This window comes from Rhinopithecus bieti, unplaced genomic scaffold (assembly GCF_001698545.2).
Source record: "Rhinopithecus bieti isolate Rb0 unplaced genomic scaffold, ASM169854v2 scaffold_19939, whole genome shotgun sequence".
Taxonomy (NCBI): Eukaryota; Metazoa; Chordata; class Mammalia; order Primates; family Cercopithecidae; genus Rhinopithecus; species Rhinopithecus bieti.
The window spans coordinates 414,334-434,753 of record NW_016810019.1 but is presented as its reverse complement, the minus strand read 5'-3'; the positions used below and the strand labels follow the sequence as shown (position 1 = coordinate 434,753).

Below are 20,420 nucleotides of genomic sequence, written 5' to 3'. Positions count from 1 at the left end.
CAGTTGAAAATGCAGAAATCACCGGTCTTCTGTGTTGCTCGCGCTGGGAGTTGGAGACTGGAGCTGTTCCTATTCGGCCATCTTGCTCCGCCCCCTGTTTTAGAAATCTTAACTGGAAAGAATACTTCTCCAGATCAGCAATTTATATTCGAGATTCCTAGTAATCTAGAGGTAGTATTGAGAAATCTCATTTTTGATTCTTTATACATAGCCTATTTATCAGTTCTTGGAGATTTTCTTGTTTTATTCTTCAATAACTTTTTTTTTCTTTCTAGAATTCCTGGTAGTTTGGTGTTGGACCTCTTGCCCTGAAACCCTGATAAATATCTAGTTTTTCAATTTTCCCTTTCCACTCACTAGGAAGTTTCTTCAGTTGTGTTTTCTAACCCAGTTTTTGTTTTGTTGTTATAGTGTAACACACAAAACATTTTCTTTTGACTGTTCTTTTATGGCATAGTGTTACTTTTCACAAATAAATCCTTTTACTTCTCTGAAGATATTAATACTTTTTTTGAAGCTTTCCTATAGAGTCTATTTCTTTTAACTTTTTGGAGGGGTGATTTTGTCTCTATCTTTTACCTTAGTGATATTTTTCTCAAATGTCATGTTAATCTTGAGCTGTCATTTTAGAGTGAAATATTGCAAAACTGATTAGAAGCACTGTAGGCTCTGATGGTCCTTGCTATTTGTTTCTTGTAAGACGATCATGGTAGGTTTTTTAGTAATATGTTTACATACAGAAGCCTCATGCTAGTATCTTTTAAGTGAATCTTCTTCCTGAGCGTTATAGGCCTGGTAACCAGTTTTTTTTTTTTGGAGACGGAGTGTTGCCCTGTCACCCAGGATGGAGTACAGTGGCATGATCTTGGCTCACTGCAACCTCCGCCTCCCAGGTTCAAGCAATTCTCCTGCCTCAGCCTCCCAAGTAGCTGGATTACAGACACACACCACCATGCCCGGCTAATTTTTGTATTTTTAGTAGAGATGGGGTTTCTCCCTGTTGCTCAGGCTGATCTTGATCTCCTGACCTCAGGTGACCTACCCACCTCGGCCTCCCAAAATGCTGGGATTACAGCGTGAGCCACTGTGCCCAGCCTGGTAACCAGTTTTCAGTTGGCTCATGAGGGAAAGTGGACTTTGAGTATTGGTAGTTATGATGTAGAATTTTATTTGATTCCTCTACTTTAGTATAGCTATGCCTGAGTCTCCTAGCCCCAAAACCTCCTGTTTTATTCTGTCCATTGAATAAAACTACACTATTATGTTGAGTGAAGGCAGAGAGACAGTTTTCCAACATGCAAAGTGGGGGAGAAGGATTCTGTGATGTTGGAGTGCAAGTCTACATCTTAAACTGCCTTTCAACTTATCCACTATCAGCGCCTCACCCTCACTTTCATAGTCACTTCCAGAGTTACTTGGTACCTCTATTTCCTGAGATTGTCAGAGGTAATGCAAGAGTAAATGTGTTTTCCTCTTAATTCAATCTAATGCTGACTTAGCGATCAGTTTTTATCTCTCCTTCTGTTTCCAGATTTCTAGCTATTGTTACTGTCCTTGACTTCTCTAGTCAGTGTTGGTTTGTAGGCATTTATTTATTTTTATTTGTTTCTTAATCCTTTGATGTCTTTTAGTGAGGTCTGGGGAGGAGTAGAAGTAAATGCAAGCTTTTAACTGATATTTTTAACTGGAAACTGGTTCATGATGTATTTTGTATGATATGACTCCATAAAATGAAGAAGTGTGAATCTTTTAACGTAGCTTTTTATACACCACTTTATGAAAGCACTAAGCTCTTTGTAGATATGTTTAAAATTAGTAGTTGCACACTAAAATTCAGGCTTTATCATTGACTTCCAAGAATCTTTTTAGCCCCTGGAATTTTATGTTGAGTACCTTTTTTTTTTTTTTTTTCTTCTCATTTTAAGATGTAGATATAGCAGAGATGGAAGCTGAGATTGAAGATACTTTTTTTGTTTTATTTTCATTTTTTGGCCCCAGTTCATTTGGTTCATATAATCTTGGAAATTGTTATTTCGGTTTGCTTAAAAGTGAGAACATGTTCTTTAGAATAGAGAGTGCTGGCATTTTATAGAAATATTTTAGTAATTCCTTGCATCCTTCTCTCTCTAAAATACTTTGTTACTGCATCATTTAAAAGTCTTCTGCTTCTTAAAAGAGTAATTGGATCAACAAATAATTAGCTGAATAAAAATGAGTAATTAGATAANTTTTTTTTTTTTTTTTCTTCTCATTTTAAGATGTAGATATAGCAGAGATGGAAGCTGAGATTGAAGATACTTTTTTTGTTTTATTTTCATTTTTTGGCCCCAGTTCATTTGGTTCATATAATCTTGGAAATTGTTATTTCGGTTTGCTTAAAAGTGAGAACATGTTCTTTAGAATAGAGAGTGCTGGCATTTTATAGAAATATTTTAGTAATTCCTTGCATCCTTCTCTCTCTAAAATACTTTGTTACTGCATCATTTAAAAGTCTTCTGCTTCTTAAAAGAGTAATTGGATCAACAAATAATTAGCTGAATAAAAATGAGTAATTAGATAAATAAAAATATATACTTATAGAGATGGTAGTCCTAGAAAATATTGGATCTCGTTAGGGTTAGAGGAAGGAATAACATAAAATATGCTGTGATTCTTTAGGGCTGTATAAACAAGGCAGATGAATCTGGAACAGCATGGTGATGATACTTTTTCCTTTGAGATTGTTTAGAATACTTGAGAAGTATGTTTTCCATTACCTTAAATGGCATGATTAATAAAAGCCATACATTTGACCTAATATCTTTGATATTCTTTCCAATTGTGTGATTTTTAAAGGTGACAATTTGGTAGCCTGTCTCACCTTAGATTGGTATCATTGGTTAGCATGCTTGTTAGATACTAGGATTTGTTTTTTAAGCATAAAGATGTAATATTAAAAAAGAAAAAATACTCTGCTGGCACTTAGGAATGAAATTAAACAGGAGTGCCTCTGTGTGAGTACTTCATAAATAGAGATTTAATTGTGTGTGTATACAGTGTTGTTAAAAAATAATTTTAAGAAACACATTTTGAGACAACAAAACTGATACCAGATGGTGAAGCTGTTTTCATGAAAGCATTTGAAACTTTACACCACCTGCCCTACCAGAGCTCAAGGGAAGAGTTTATAGAAATCTGTTCAATAATACTGCACAAGCCTTATAAATTATTTGAAAAAAGCTTCTTTAAGAAATGTTTCCCTTCAGAACCCTAAAAACAAAATAAGATAAAACTCAGGCTAATGTGTTTCATGTCGGCTTTACCTTTTTTCCTGAAGGAATTCTGAAGCACTTTGCAAGATTGAAGTTACATATAAAATGTAGAGGTCAAATGTTATTACTACCTAAAGGGATGTCCTGGGTACCTTGCTATAAAATGTACTGATGTCTGTTTTGTGTAGCAGTTAAGAGCAGTCATTGGGAAGACACTCCCAGATATGTTCTTTATTAGTTGTATGACTTGGACAAATTATTTAACCAACCACTGCCTCTGTGCCTTCATCTCTGAAATGGATGTAATAATGTTACCTGTCTCACATAGTTGTCTGGAGGATGAGTTAATATTTGTATGTGGCTCTACACAATGCCTGAAACAAATGACTATGTGTTTGCTATTTTTATTACCAAGTGTAGTAACAAATAACTTCTTTATTGACTGCAACTTTAAATCTATTTTCTGTGCAATAATGCATCATTATTTCAGATCTAATTTGTGTTGTGTGGTAGCTGGAACATAGACTAAGATGGCATTGTCTTGTATACATTATCTTTTTCTGTTTTTTGAAATTTATGAAGCAAATTAAGCTAGTAATTGAAATTAACTTTCGAAGTACTTTAGCAAATTCTTACAGTGTATATATTAATTATATGTCATTACAATGAAATTAATTGCCAGATAGTGAATATATGTTTAGAAACACATGAGAGGAGTATTGAACTTTTGCACAGAAAAGATAATTCTTAAACATTTAGAAATCATAGATATTTATTAATTTAATTTTACATTGGCAGTTAGAAGCACGGGACTTCTCAAGATTTTCATTTTATTATTTAGTTGAAATTTTGATTAATTTGTAAGGTTTACCAATATGAATTAATTTAAGTTTCCATTTGCTAGAAAAAGGAAGGCTGGGATCACACCTGTAATCCCAGCACTTTGGGAGGGCGAGACGGGCGAATCACCTGAGGTCAGGAGTTCGAGACCATCCTGACCAACATGGAGAACTCGGTCTCTACTAAAAATACAAAATTAGCCAGGAATGGTGGCACATGCCTGTAATCTCAGCTACTCAAGAGGCTGAGGCAGGAGAATGGCATGAACCTAGGAGGCGGAGGTTGTGGTGAGCCGAGATCACACCGTTGAACTCCAGCCTAGGCAACAAGAGCAAAATTCTGTCTCAAAAACAAAAAAAATAGGAATAGTGCTGAGAAAAGATCTAAGTGTGAAGTTTTATCTTTAACTAATTATTAGAATTCAGTATTGAAATTCACATGTGGAAAACAGCTAATTGAATGTTGATAGTTTTAATGAGGAAAATAGTTTATTCAGTGTTTATATGAATTTAGTTTAAAATGAATTGGTTATTTTACATTTTAAATAGGAAATTATCAAATGCACACATTTTAAATAACCATATTTAAATTTTCTTTTGTTTCCAGCTTTATTGAGATGTAATTATCAACGATCTTATTTGTTTAAGGTATACAGTGTGATAATTTGATATCCCTATATATTGTGAAATGGTTAACACAAGCTAATGATATAACTGTCACCTAACAGAGTTTTGTGTGTGTGTGTGTGTGTGTGGTAAGAACACTTAAGATGTACAGTCTTAGCAAATTTCAGGTGTACAGTATGTTATTATTAGCTATAGTCACCATGCTATATATTACATCTCCAGAATTTATTCTTCTTCTAAATGAAAGTTTGTAACCTTTATGTGGAATCTATGTATATGTGGAATCTAAAAAAAAAATAAACTCATAGAAACAGAGTAGAATGGTGATTAATAGGGACTGAGAGATGGGGTTAATGGTGAGATGTTGGTTAAAAGTTTTTTAATTCAGCCAGGCGTGGTTGCTTATGCCTGTAATCCCAGCACTTTGTGAGGCCCAGGTGGGTGGATCATGAGGTCAAGAGTTCCAGACCAGCCTGTTCAATATGGTGAAACCCTGTCTGTACTAAAAATACAAAAATTAGCCAGGTGTGGTGGTGTGTGCCTGTAGTCCCAGCTACTCAGGAGGCTGAGGCAGAAAAATCACTTGAAGAAGAATCACTGGGAGGTGGAGGTTGCAGTGTGCAGAGATTGTGCCACTGCACTCCATCCTGGGTGACAGAGCGAAACTCCATCTCAAAAATGTTTTTTTAATTCCAAAATGTATTTTGAAATTACATGGAAATTAATGGTGAACTTTTCAAGCTTTCTGTAGGCTTTTATTTATTTATTTATTTATTTATTTATTTATTTATTTATTTTTTAATAAGGTAGTGATGGCAGTGGCAACCAATCTGGAGCCACTGCTGCCATCAAACTGGCTGCAGCAGAGAGGTGCGGCCAGGGCTGCATACTCCACAGAGATGGCGTGAGCCAAGGACAAGTGGGAGCCCCGCCCCTTCCGAGTTGGTAGAGCGGGAGCTCCTCAGGTGCAATTGCAGCTGCCAAGTTGTGGCTGTGGGACCCAGGCCTCCCACTCCGTGGAGCAGACAGCAGTCCTTCTCTCCTGGGTGTAGCTACAGATGTCCAAGTCGTTGCTGTGCGTTCAGGCCTTCCTGTGTTCTTGGTGGAGGCTGGGAGCAGTCAGGAGCCCTGTGTTCCTGGTTGCAGCAGCTGCTGCCCAAGCCAAGGCTGCAGAGCCAGGCATCTTTGCACTCTTGGGGACCAGAAGAGTCCCCCTACCCCCGCAAGCTCAAAGGTGTCTGCTCCTACTGCCTGGCCTCTCCCTGCTCCCGGTGTCCGCTCCTATCTCAGAGCAAGATTGGGGCCGGGGCCAGGTGCTGTCACAGCCCATCTGGATGTGTGCACTCTTGCGGAAGTGCTGATACCCAGCTCCCTGCTGCCTCGGCCCTCCTCTGGCCTTTGGGTCCTGATGAGCATGGGAGGGAGGAAAGCTGAGGGAGCGCTGAGGGCAACTCAGCACTGGCCTGCAGACACCTCTTGGCATGAACAGCCTGGGCGCTGTGAACAGCAGGAGATGAAGCTGGACCATGGGCAGAAGGGAGCAGGTCCTCGGTGAAGCCCCACCTTCAGGCCAGGGAGGGCCTGAAAGTTGGGGGCCGACTAGTCCTGCGGACCACAGTAGGAACTTGTGGTGCCTTTTCTGGGCCTGCCTATGGCCGCCCATGGACCAGTTGGTGTGCACTTCCTCCCGTGAGGCGCATAAAAGCCCCCAGATCAACCAGAGCTGCGCAGACATCAGGACGACCAGCTACAGGGAGGAGCTACCCACTCCGGGGCCTACTCTCTGCTGAGAGCTGCAGACATCAGATGACCTCACTGCAGAGAGGAGCTCCCCACCCAGGACCTGCTCTGAGCTATTCTGTCACTCAATAAAGCTCCTCTTCCCCTTGCTCACCCTCCATTTGTGTGTATACCTGATTCTTCCTGGACACGGGACAAGAACTTGGGACCTGAGAGACGCCGGGGCTGAAAGAGCTAACACAAACAGGACCGAAACACTTTGCCTTCTCACCGTGTTATGCGTGAAAACAAGGAGAGAAGAGCTGCGGCCCTTCAGGGAACTGAGACCTGGAAGCGCCCCGAGGCAGGGCTGTGACTCCCTCTTTGGACCTCTTAGGTTCCTGTAGTCTCAAGCTTCCAGCCACCACCATGTTTCCTGGTGGCAGCCGTGGAAGCTGCTTGTGGTGTGCCCGGTCCGGCTGCAGCCTTGCAGAGAGCCGGCGCCTGTGCAGACACCGGGTGCTGGCTGCCCCGCTGCAGCAGCCAGCGTGCCTCACTGTGTGCAGTGGCTGGACCCCATGCTTGGTTGCTCACACACCCCTCACTGCTCCACACCTGGCTCGCCGTCGGCAGTCATGGGATCCAGGCCGGTAGCATGAGCCGAGCACAGCCTGCTCACCCCGAATGGGTGAAACAAGCCCAGTGGGCTAGAGCAGAACTCAGGCAAAGGCACTGCCAGCCACAGAGGCTTCTGACCAGAAAAGCAACACCCCGAGGATCCTGCAACAGTAGTTTTACAAAAAAGTGTTTATTTTGTCATATAAAAATCTGGTTTTAATATTTGCAAAATAAAATTAAGGATGAAGTTTTCAGTAGTGTTTATTTCTGTATTTATACAATTGAAATTCAAGTAAATATCTTTCAGTGAAAATACATTCATTTGTTTCTTCACTAAATATTAGGTATGTCTTGTATGTGAGAAACTATGATAGTTACTGGTTTTATCTTGATGAACAAAACAGAAATGGATTCTGTACTCAAGAATCTCAACATCTGTTGGATGTGATGGATATATTTACCCTGATTGATCATTACACATTGTATACATATATCAAAATGCCACATTTACCCCTTAAATATGTCAATTAACATGTATCAATAAAATGCATATTTTGCAAAAGAAAAGGCTCGGGAAAAAGAAATTTAGTGTGGGTGATATATGAAGCAAAAACAAATATAAAATTACACGTTCTGTTTAGTATAATTAAGCAAAGAAATGGAGCAAGAGAACAGAGAGACCTGAATGATTTGTGCATAGTCAGAAATGGTCACTTGATGGGAAAGACATTAAAGGTGAACTCTCAAGAATAAGCAGGAGCCAGCCATGTTAGAAGCAGGCAGGCAGCATTCCAAGCAGAGACAATGGCATATAGGAAGGCCATGAGGCAAGAAAGAGTATGGAGAAGAGAGGCAGTGTGGCCAGAGAGTGGTGTCCACAGAGTATGTACCCGCAGATTTTGATGGCTGACTGGATGAATGGATGACCGCAGAAGCCAACTTTCAATGGTAGAAGTGCAGAATAGCTTTCTCCACCTGTAGGACGGTTGTTCTTTCATCTGCTACACCCTGTGGCTTCTCATTCCATTTCACTGTGGGCTGGGATTTGTCTTATTTACCTGTCCCTTCATAGAATGTTAAAGAGATTTAATAATCTTTAAAACTATTGAGTTAAAAATAGATGAAGACATCAAATAGTCACCTGGCAATTGAGAAAAATTAAAATAATTGGGAGAATATCTTAGGAGCTGATTCTCTCAGAGGCTGAGGTTTTCCTCAGAGAGCCCAGTAGTAGGGTGTGTCTTTTGCATTATGAGCGCCTGAGAGGGGAGATGTTGCTAGTCAGATGCTGCATCTTTGACTGATCTGTAAACCTAACAAATACTAAGTTATCTGCCCTCCCTCTTTCCCTTTTTCTGTGGACACAAATATTAAGTTCCTGGATGATGCCTCAGACCACAAACTGTCTATCAAGATGGTGATGGAATTCTAAGAAATTTTATGAGTTGGAGTGGCTGCAGTTAATCTTAAGTAAGAAATGTGAAAATAGGTTGTAAACCTTTTACACTTGATGTTTTGGCAGGTTTCAAAACTTTGAATTTAATTCTGAGTGTTCTAAAGTTTCTTGTATTCCCTCAACTTTTCTTTTAAAAGATGCTGATTATATGAGTGCTGATCATTTGAGATTTTATTTATCTATCATCCCGCACATGGTGCCAGAAGGACTGTGCTTTTAATCATGCCACTCATTCCTTCAGCAAATTCTTTTTCAGTACCATTTTCCTCTCTGCGCTACTTGCTGATCATATGGAAGGAAATAAATATTGCCCTTGTAAAGCATAAGACCTGGTGTGGGAGACAAACATTAAGCAAATAAACAAATATATAAAATTAGAGGTTGTGTTAAGTGCTGTGAGGAAAAGTAGAGGGTATTGTGAGAGAGAATAACTTTGTTATCCACTTTGGATCGGGTCATTGGGGAAGGATTTCTTTGTAATTGATTTAGATGTAACTGTAAGATAAGGAGTAAGCAAAGGGAATAGTGGGTTAATGGGAGGCCCTAAGGCCTCTATCCCCCACAGATGTTAATTATTTTATCTTAAAATGGAAGATTATATGTGTAGTTGAGCTCTAGCTTACTGTTATTCACAGTGTGAAGTGGGTTGTGTCCCAAAACAAAATCTTGATTTACTGAATTACTGTTTGGATTGGGTTAGAAGGTATGTATTTTTCTGCCTTTAAGTGTGGAAGAGAGAAACATGAAATGAGCAAAAAGTGGCTAATTTATCCAGTGTATAATTATTATGTGTTTGCTTAATGTATCTTTATCTTTTAATGTTTAATGCTGATAATTTAAGGAACCCTGGGTTGCTGGAGAAAGTGAAAGCTAGATGCCTCTAACACTGTTGGATGTTGCAAAGTGAGGAAAACCCATTGCAAGACAGGCCAAGAAAAGTTAAAAAGAAGCTGAAACATGAAAAATATGATGGAAAGAGGGCTGGGTGGTCAGTTGTGGTAACATGCTTTTAAAGTAATTTTTTTTTTTTTTTTTTTTTTTTTTTTTTTTTTTGAGATAGGGCTCTCACTGTGTCTCCCAGGCTGGAGTATAGTGGTGCAGTCATAACTTACTGCAGCTTCAACCTCCTGGGCTCAAGTGATCCTTTCACTGCAGCCTCCCGAATAGCTTGGACAACAGGTGTGCGCCACCGTGCCTGGCTATTTTTTTTTTTAAATATATTTTGTAGAGACAGGGTTTCGCCATGTTGCCCAGTGATCCACCCACCTCAGCTTCTCAAAGTGATGGGATTATAGCATGAGCCACCACCCCTGGCTGAAATTTTTATTTTGTTTTATTTTTCTGTTATTAGAGTTAAATATGAAGTGGTTACATGCTTTTAAGACCTTTACATGTTCTTATTACATCATAATTAGTTCAATGCTTATATGTGAAAATGTCTGCACTGAAGAATCTCAAAAACTTTTTTTTGTATTTGATCCGATTTGGTGTAATTTTATCTTATGCAGAACATATTTGCTAACGATTAATTTGGGAGGCTTGCTGTGTTTCACTTGCATAATAGATGTGTGGCTGGGGAACCAGCTCAGAGACAAGCTCTCTACACTTCCTGAAGTTCTTTTTTTGTTAAGTCTTCTGAGAGCCAAGGAAAGTTATGCCAACTCCTTGTTTTAAACATTTTAGAAAACTGCGAAAGCACAAGGTAGACAGGGTTGATGTTTGTTTAGAAATAATATTTTTTAAAAATAGGAAGTTCATTTTCATGTGTTTTCTGTGTTAAAGACCAAAAGTACCTATGATTATCTGCCTTCAGGGAAGGAGAATATAAAATAAAAATAAAAAGCAATCCTAAGTAAAAACAGTTCTTCACTTTCTTCCTTATATAGTCAGAAAAATAGTTTCTTTTTTCTTTTAAGTCTGAAACCTGTGATTATATTATTTTGCTTTTGTTTTTCATGTCAGTAGCCATTTTAAACTACCTTTGCCTTTCATATGATCATTTAAAAATAATGTTTCACTGAATTTTGAATGCTTATAAATGATCTGTATATTTGTTCAGGTCTTCTTCAGCTTATTCAATCAAAATTAAATATGTTTTCCGTGTAAATCCAATTGACAAAGCCTTGTTATTTTAGTAAGATATTTATGCCCTAAAACAAAAGTGAAGGGAACATAAAATAGATATATAAGCTTAATGAGGGATGAAAGCTTATATTATTTTGATGAAAGGATTATCTTTATTATTAGAAATGGATTTAGTGATAGTGTTTCTGACCATATTTTATTTTGCACTCAGCCTTACAAATGTGTGCGACAACACTGTTAATTGTGTCATTAAAAAAAAAAATCCTAGGTCAACTGATTAGAAAGTACTATTATGGTATGTGCCATGGCCAAAACTGTATATTATCATAATCTATTGGTGTCTATGCTGTTTAACAATAAATGATAATATATTTACACGGTTACATTACACATGTATTTAACAATCTAAGTTCATAGTACTTGAATGTAAAATAACAATTTCATACGTTTTGCAGAAAACGCATGTTTCAGAAGAGATGGGTGAAGTTTGATGGCCTTAGCATTTCTTACTACAATAATGAGAAGGTAAATACATTTTACAGTTTTCAAAAATTGTTTTTTTATGCATACTAGATGTCCTTCAGTAAAGTAAGCAAGCAGTTTGTTTTTTAAGAATAGGAGGTGGATTCTCAACATGAAAAGAATTTGAAGTTGCAACTAATAAATATCGTACCATATGCTTAGTTAATTAAAACAGATGATTTTGTCTTAAGTATGTACTTTCTCTTAACACACTAATTTTAAGTTTTAACCACATGCTTTTTTTTTTTTTTTTTTTTTGTAGCTCTTAATCTAACATTATTTTCTCATTATTTAGAGATTTTCACCCCCTAATATTGGCAATACCTATGGTTCTAATAGAAATGTAGGCATCTTCTTACATATTGCTTCTTTATTACTGCAGGACAGAAGAATATATGCTTTTAGACAGACGGTAACACATAGTGCAACATAACACACACTGCATGCTCTATGGCTGAGAATTAAGGAAGATATAGAGAGGTGTTAATTGTTTGGTTTCACTTTGCAGTGACTCAGAGCATCAAATGGGTATAAACACACCTCTTGGAGGTTTGCAAGATGGTTGGATGAGTATTTTTGAAAAGCTGTTGTGTTTTTTTTTTTTTTTTTTTTTTTTTTTTTTTGAGACAAAGTCTTGCTGTGTCGCCCAGGCTGGAGCATAGTGACACGATCTTGCCTCACTGCAGCCTCTGCCTCCTGGGTTCCAGTGATTCTCCTGCCTCAGCCTCCCAAGTAGCTGGTATCACAGGTGCACACCACCGTGCCTGGCTAATTTTGTAATTTTAGTAGAGACAAGGTTTCACCATGTTGGCCAGGCTGGTCTCGAACTTCTGATCTCAAGTTATCTGTGGCCTTGGCCTCCCAAAGTGCTGGGATTACAGACATGAGCTACCGTGACCAGCCTTAACAGCTATTTTCTGTTTTAGCTATTTTTTTTTTTCTAGTTTGCTTGTACATTTGAATGTTAAGACAATTCGTTCCCTAGGGTGTGTAGAAGGTAGTCTGTATAGCTGACAGAATCTCACTGCTGGTTTTCTCTATCACCTGTAACCTTTTCTGGTTTGATTGAAATGAGGAGGAAAACTACTCAGGAGTGAGACAGGCTTCCATGCCATAAGACTGTTGCTGGTGATACCATTATTTTCATTTGAGATAATTTCTAGTAACTGTGTCAAACTGGACTATTTTTCTCTCTTTCTCTCAGTTTGTTCTTTTAAAGCTCATCTCAACTGCAGTGAAGAGATGAGGACCTCTCACATTTGTAGTTATTGATGCAATGAAAATGATGCAGCTTGGTTTGAAATTGAGATTAAAAGTTCATATAAAATGAGATATTGCAAATCATTTAGCTTAATATTAAAAAGTTTAAGTTGTTATTTTCTTTGACATTTCATCCATTTATTGTCTAGATGGTTGGTTTCATTTTGGCAAAAAACAGAAACACTGGATTCGGTGTTTCCTAAAAGGAGGCATAGTTTCTGTTGTAACTCTTCTAGCAAAAGGGATGCATAGGTGTAGCCATCGCCGCTATCGTGGCTGGGTGACCCAGTGTTAACAGCTCTGTGAACTGATCACAGTTCTTTTAATGTTTAAATGGGCACTTGAGGAGCATGTGGTTGGGCCTTTGGGAGGTAGTGTGCAGAGTTACACATTCCCTAGGTTTCTTCCACTTTCCTTGAGGCCACCAATCATGTCTCTGTAAGGACTTCCTTATTATATCACAGAAAATGGCATGATCCAAACAGCTCTGGTATTTTATCCCCTGTAAAGAAATCGAACTCACCCCCATTTTCACCCAGCTGTGGGCAGAATTGCCCTGTGATCGTTTCATTGTCTCAAGATGGTAGATAAATGACAAACTTGACCTAGATGTCTGTGTGTTACAGGCTCAAGGGATGCTTTAAAATTTCTTTCCTTAAGGTAAATTTTATACTCTGAAAAACACAGGCATTGTGAGCATTGTTGTCATTTGAGTATTTTTTTTTATTGTCTTTATCTTGTACTGTTGCAAGACAAATATAAAAATCAGTGCTACGATGTTAAAAATTACAAGATTTTTCTTGGGATCTCAGATTTTAAATGAGCCATTAGATAAACTACAACTTTCTATGGTTATAGTGACATAGTATTTTGCTTGTTAAGTATATTTTGATCACCTCTGGGGAATTATATTTTTATATTATTCTACCAGAAATATTTGCTTGTTAAATGTATCATTGTTATAGGTGTGTAGGTTATTTATTAAGGAATTGTTTTCTCTTTAACGGGATCTATTGGAAAGATAATCTTTTTTTGCTCCCTGTTTCTTTCAGTACAGTGCTACTTGACTTATTTCTAGTGACAAAATGGGTTAATGTTAACATTTTCCTCAACAAATAGTTAATTATCTCACTAGAGGAATATTGTTATAAGTTCCTTTAATTCTTATGCAAACTAAAATTTGGAAACAGATCTTGTAGGGGATAAACTGTAAATGTTTTTAGGCATTCTAATTCCTGCTGTCTGGTCTCAGCCACTACAGACTTAGAGGAGAGGGGCTTTTACACTGTCCCCAAAGATGCTGTGCCTTTTCCTACCTCCTTAGGTTGACCGACAATGGAAAGATGTTATCTTTCTCTTTTGAGTTTCTAGAGCACTTATTGGTCTAGTTTTGGCCTTGTATTGCCATTTTAACCTACTTGCGTTTGTAGGGTTTCCTTTGTTAAGCCAATCATGTCATCTGTCTCTGCCTAATGATCTTTTTAAACAGTGACTGAGTATACACTATGGGAAACTGGAGTATGTCTTTTCCTACATGTTCCCCTTGTGTTTTTGTTCTTCCGTCTGAGACTCCCTAGCCATTGCCATCCATCAACATTCTGTGCAAACATCAAACCCATCTTGTTATTCACCTCCATGAGTCTTTTCTTTATTTTCTCCAACATATGACATTTGAAAAATAATATGCAGGAAAATTCAGAAGGAAAACAAACTGAAAGTAGGGAGGCAAATCAGGAGACTGTTGCACTAAGCCAGGTGTTAATTTATTAGCATGTAGACTAATGTATAGGCTCAGTGGAGGCTCGGCAGAAGTGATAAGAAATGAATTTCAAGAAATATTAAAAATGAGCCATTCAGAAAATATTTCTATAGTATTAACTACATGAAACGTGGTGAGGAACATAGATAAATGACCTGAAGCCTATTTGGGGAGACTATATTAATCAAATGACCACATGGGTAAATATAAAGTCACCGTTTAAATTACAATGAATAATTTTTATAAAGGAAAAATTCAAGTTGTTGTTAGCTTAAATTAGGGTTATCTGCGAGGATGAGGGGCCTGAGAGATTGTGCTGGTCAGTGAGGCTTTCTTCAGGAGGATATATTTATGCTGAATTATGAAGGAGGAGGAGGCAGTAAGTATGTGCAGATGGGTGTGAAAACAATTCCTTGCAGAGCAAACAGTGTATGCAAAGGCACTGGCTTGGGTAGAAATGTGATATATTCAGGAAACCTCAAGAAAACCAATGTGACAGTAATTCAGAGTTGGTGAGTGGTGGGGAGGAAGTTGATTCTAGATGTGGGGAGAATGCAAGTTATGTGGGTGCAAAGGAACCAGCAAAGGTCAAAGATGACATCATTCTATTTCAGATGGACTAGAAGAGTTGATATTTTAATGGACAGGTATAAAGAGAGCGTAAGTCTTCAGATGAAAGTAAATTCAGTTTTAAAGTTTGTGGTACGTATGAGATAGTTACATAAACTATTGATCACTTGAAATATGGCAGTGAAATTGAGTGAAATTAATAGGTAAGAAAGGAAGAGAGAAATTTTAGATTACTCTGAATAAAGTTGGTAGAGCTGGAAGACATTATATTAAGCGAAATAAACTAGGAACAGAAAGTTAAACAGTATATATTCTCACTCATGAGGAAGCTTTTTTCAAAGTAAATCTTACCAAAGTAAAAAGTAGTACAGAGGATACTAGAAGCTGTGAAGGGTAGGAAGAAGGAGGGCATAGGGAGAGATTTGTAAAGGGCAGAAACTTACAGCTAGAGAGGAGGAATAAGTCCTAGTGTTCTATAGCACTGTAGGATAACTGTAGTTAACACTAATTTAATATAGTTTCAAATAGCCATAAGGAGGATATTGATTGTTTCCAACACAGAGAGATGATGAATATTTGACATGGTGGATATGCCCATTACCTGATCTGATCATTACACTTTATATGTATCATGACATCACTGTATCATAACGTCACCATGTATCCCATAAATATGAACAATTATGTGTTAATTTAAAAAATTTAAAAAAATAGTGGAAAGGGATTTTTATAGGGAGAGAAGATAAAGTAAAAAGGAGAAGAAATAAGTTGTTTACTAAGTGCTTATTTCTTGACATCCTTCTGTCTTTTCTGTATAAGGTTGCCCATTCATCTTCCTGAATCATAGCTCATATACCATACTCAGTTTTGGCTGCATGGGAGGACATAGGAGAGCCTTCATTGCATTCGTATTTAAGGTTACATTAAAGAATGGATAGGATTTTGATGGATAAATAAAGTCAGGGATGGGAGACTGTAACAGAGCTAGTGAAGGAGAAGAAACTTTAAAAAATACTCAGAGATAATGCCATGATGATATAGTGTATCTCCTTAAATAGCAGAAGAGGATATCCTTCTGGTAGAATTCCATGATGCTAATGATGACTGTCCCTTACCAATTGCTAAGGCAGGAGTTTATGGCTAGGAGAAATATTAAATTTAATACTTGCTTCCTGCATGGAATGGTTTGCTTTTTTTCTGAAACAGTTATATCTGGGACCTGCTCAAAAGTGTGGGTTCCAAGGATAATGCTATGGAAGGGAAGAGAAAAAGAAATCCCTTGAGGATGTATCCAAACTCTTCTAATATTCCAGACCTTCTATAATGTGGCCTTGGTGTGCGTTATCAGTCTCCTGTCTTTTGACTCTACATTGTTGTTCTCTTATTTCTCTGCTTTACGCCTCCATTATTCGGTCTTTTTGACCAGAATGCCTCCCACACACTTGTCTATCTGCTTAAAATTAAGGTTTTTTTTAAAAGTCAGGGTTAAATACCACCATGTTTGTAAAGATATCCCTCACAGCCTTTAAGCAGAATTGAGATTTTCCATCTTTGTACTTTTATATCCCTTAGTTTTTACTCAGTTTTAAACTCTTCTCTCATTGCATTAGCTGGCTTTTCATTTTGAGGCTCCTTGAAAGTATAAGCACTCTGAATTTTCTTTCCAACACGAGACCCAGAAAATATCAAAAGTTGATGTGCAGTAGTTATCACGACATGATTTTAGAGGGTCCAGGAAAATGAAGATGGATAAAAAGTTATCAAAGTCCTAAGAATGACCTTTTTTTAAAACAAAATTTGTAATACTTATATGCTGTTTGGAAACAGACAAATCTGTCTTTTTTATTCTTTTTTCGTTGGAGAGTAAACATTAAAATGATTCAGTGTGAGGTTGAGATGCTCATCGTCAGAGCTTTGAGTAACGTGGTTAATTTAGAAAACCCAGTATGTGTTTAAGGTATATTTTGGTTCCGAATATGTGACAGACTTGTTTTAAAATGGTTCAGTTACAGTACCTGTTGTGGCCAGCAGATGCCTGCAAACACCATAAAATCATATTGAGCAGATGGTTTTAAAGAACATGCTGCTGGTTTTTGGAACTCTGTATTGCTAGTCTAGTAGGATTGCTTGTGTTTGATTCTTTCTCTTTTAATTTCAGATGAAGAGAAAGTTGAAAAGACATCTCACTTCAAAGAAGGGGACATTTAATAGTTTCTTTTCTTAGATATTACTTGAGAGTATGAGTGGACGTATTATTTGTATGTCATTTAAAAAATTTGGATTGAAATTATAAAAGAGAAGCAGTTGTAAATAGTGTGCCATTCCTTTTTGATAAGATCAAGAGAATTTCATTTTCATATGTCTTCTCTTTTTTTCTGACCAATACAGGAGATGTATTCCAAAGGAATAATTCCCCTTTCTGCTATATCAACAGTACGAGTTCAAGGAGACAACAAATTTGAAGTTGTTACAACACAAAGAACTTTTGTTTTAGAGTAGAAAAGAAGGTAAGATTATTTTTTTATCCCCATGAAATACTTACATTAATTTATGACTAATCATATTAATAAACCAGTTAGACTAGGAATGTCAAGAAACCTTTAAATATATTACTTTTGATAATTTACATTTTAAAATTAATTTTCAAATGCATAATGTTAAAACATAAATAAGTTGACAAGTTATTTGTTTTCTTTTTCATGCAACAAATATTTAGTGAGAAGCTATTGTGTGCTGAGGACTCATACGTTCTGGGTATACAGTTGTGAAAAAAAGTGGACAAAATTCTCAGCTTTCATGGAGCTAGCCTTTGAGATGTTGTTTTAATAATGCAAAATGGTTATTTGATACGCAAAAACAATTTTTCTAACTGTTAGTTGGTTTTATGGACATTTATGGCAGGCTTTAGCTCAGTGACTCCCAACCTTTTTGCACCAGGGACTGGTTTCGTGGAAGACAGCTTTTCCATGAACTGGTTGTGGGGAGATGGTTCCTGGACGATTGAAGCACATTACATTTATTGTGTGTTTTAATTCTATTATTATTACATTGTATATAACGAAATACTTATACAACTCACCATGATGTAGAATCAGTGGGATGTCTGAGCTTATTTTCTTGCAACTAGATGGCCCCATCTAGGGCTGATGGGAGACAGTGACAGATCATCAGGCATTAGACTCTCATAAGGAACACACAACCTAGATTCCCTGCATGCGTATTTTATGGTAGAGTTTGTACTCCTGTGAGAATCTAATGCCACCGGTGATCTGACAGGAGGTGGAGCTCAGGCAGTAATGCCAGTGGTGGGGAGTAGCTGTAGATGCAGATGAAGCTTCGCTGGCTTGCCTGCTGCTCACCTCCTGCTGTGTGGCCCTGTTCCTAACAGACCATGTAATGGTACCAGTCCATGGCCTGGGGTTTGGGGACCCCTGCTTTAGCTGACTGCACAGGCACAGTAATCATTCCATTGTAGATTTAGGAGCATCTTTTATATTTCTTGAATTCTTTTCATCTACATAATCTATGGGACACTTAATGGTAAAAGCTGATCCCAAAGATGGCACATGTTTTCTGGATTGAGTTTACATGTGTATAGAGAAATCTTTTCTGAATTTTGTTTGAATAAGGGTGAGGGAGGAGCCAGAGAAGTTAAAAGTTCTCTGTTGTGTATTTTATTTGAGTATCATAATATGTCATTACTATAAATTTACTAGTTTTATTAATTTAGGTAATACCATCTCATTAAGAATTATGATTTTAACTTATGGACAACTTTTATTTAGGAATAGATACATAATTCAACCTGATTTTTAGAAGTACTTCTTTGTGCTTTAATTATTTGAATAATAATGGTATGGGAAATTGACTGAATACCTGATAGGTACCAGACACTTTGCTAATTCTACATTTTTACAACAGTCTTATAATGTAGGTAGTATTACAATTATTATCCTTTATTTTTTGAGACGGAGTTTCACGCTTGTTGCCCAGGCTTGAGTGCAACGGTGCAATCTTGGCTCACTGCAACCTCTGTCTCGTGGGTTCAAGCGATTTTCTTGTCTCAGCCTCTCAAGTACCTGAGACTACAGGCATGCATCACCACGCCCAGTTAATATTTTTTTTTTTGTATTTAGTAGAGACGGGGTTTCACCATGTTGGTCAGGTTGGTCTTGAATTCCCGACCTCAGGTGATCTGACCGCCTCGGCCCCCCAAAGTGCTGGGATTACAGGCATGAGCCACTGTGCCCGGCCGTTATTATCCAATTTTTACAGATAAGAGTGTTCACCACCAGTTGGAAATGACTACAGTGTTAACTATTATGGGGCAACATTTTCTTTATTTTAAACTGCTAGATTCCTGGTACGTATGTCAGTGCATAACACATAAAAAGCAGTCAGTAAATATTATATACCACTAAAACGTTTCCATTGTTTCTTGGGGTACTCAGTAAATGGGTACATTCCAGCAGGCCTTCACACTGGAGCAGCGTGGTTCAAACTGTGGATTACTGAGATCAACTTAGTGGTTTATGATGTCACCAGAAACACTCTCCCTCAATCAAAAGACAAACCCCAAACAGAAAATAATAAATATCAAAGTGCATTGCTTACAGTAGGTGTTATGTTGTGAAACATATCTATCTCTGTACATAGTGTATAGATGTAACAAAAAAAGTTTCTTATTTGGTATTTAAAAATAATGTTGAACTAAAGCTAGAGTCCCAGAGTAGGAGTCAGCAAACTGATCTGCAGCCTTAACCTGGCTCAGTGCCTGTTTTTGTAAATGAAGTCTTGTTAGATAACATCCATTGTCATTCATTCATTTCTCATTCATTCTCACTCAGTGATATCACTGAGTAGTTGTAGCACAGACTGCGGCCAGTAAAGCCTAAAATGATTACTATTTGATTTTTCAAAGAAAAAGTTTGCAAACCCCTGCCCTCAAGCATTTTACCTAGAATTACCTGCATATATGAGGAGCCACTTTTTGTGAATTACTGCCTGAAATTCAGAAAATTTTCCACAGTTGTGATACTTGATATGGGACTTCCATTTGAAATCACAGTTTTTCTCTTACTGTATTTCTTGAAGCACGTGGCATTGCTTCTCTTGAATGACTATCCAGGCAGTCTTTCCTTATGGTTTGGTTTCCACCACCGTGAAAGGTAGCTGCCTATTTTTTTGAGGTGCTTATCACCTTTCTCTTGGCCTCTCCAAATAAATTTCACATTGCTACATAGCCTGCATTTTAAGATAGACATACTAAATAAAGCTTCCAACTTGTATGAAAATCTGTTTAGCCATATTTACTAAGTTAAACAGACACGTTTTATTTAAGTAGAGTGTACCAACCCACACATGTTTAAAAGTTGCATGTTCACGATTGACAGATAAATCCTTCTGTGGTGTATAGTTCATCTTTGTTATATAAACTTAGGACAGTATAAAAATTTCAAAACTTCAGTATAAATTTGTTGTTTTTAAAATAAGTTGTAGGTCTTTAATTTTTGAAACCATAGACATACTGCTTCAGTGAAAACAGACTGTATACACATGGAATTAATGAATGAGTTATTTTGATTGAAAGTTATTTTTACATAGTAACAACTCACAATTTTAAAAATAAATGTGTGTAGAGGTGGGTGTACATATATATATGTATCTGTTTATGTATCTATATGTAGTATGGAACTTTCAACAGTATACTAAAT

The 20,420-nt window shown here is 37.3% G+C and overlaps 1 protein-coding gene across 1 annotated transcript in view; it reads left to right on the top strand.

Moving 5' to 3' along the window:
• The window catches only part of ARAP2 (ArfGAP with RhoGAP domain, ankyrin repeat and PH domain 2), a 192,219-nt gene that overhangs the window by 46,244 nt on the left and 125,555 nt on the right, over window positions 1-20,420 (top strand). The window contains 3 exon segments of the mRNA XM_017891113.1: window positions 11,051-11,120; window positions 17,095-17,193; window positions 19,179-19,200. Of these exon segments, the coding sequence (XP_017746602.1) occupies window positions 11,051-11,120; window positions 17,095-17,193; window positions 19,179-19,200 (191 nt within the window).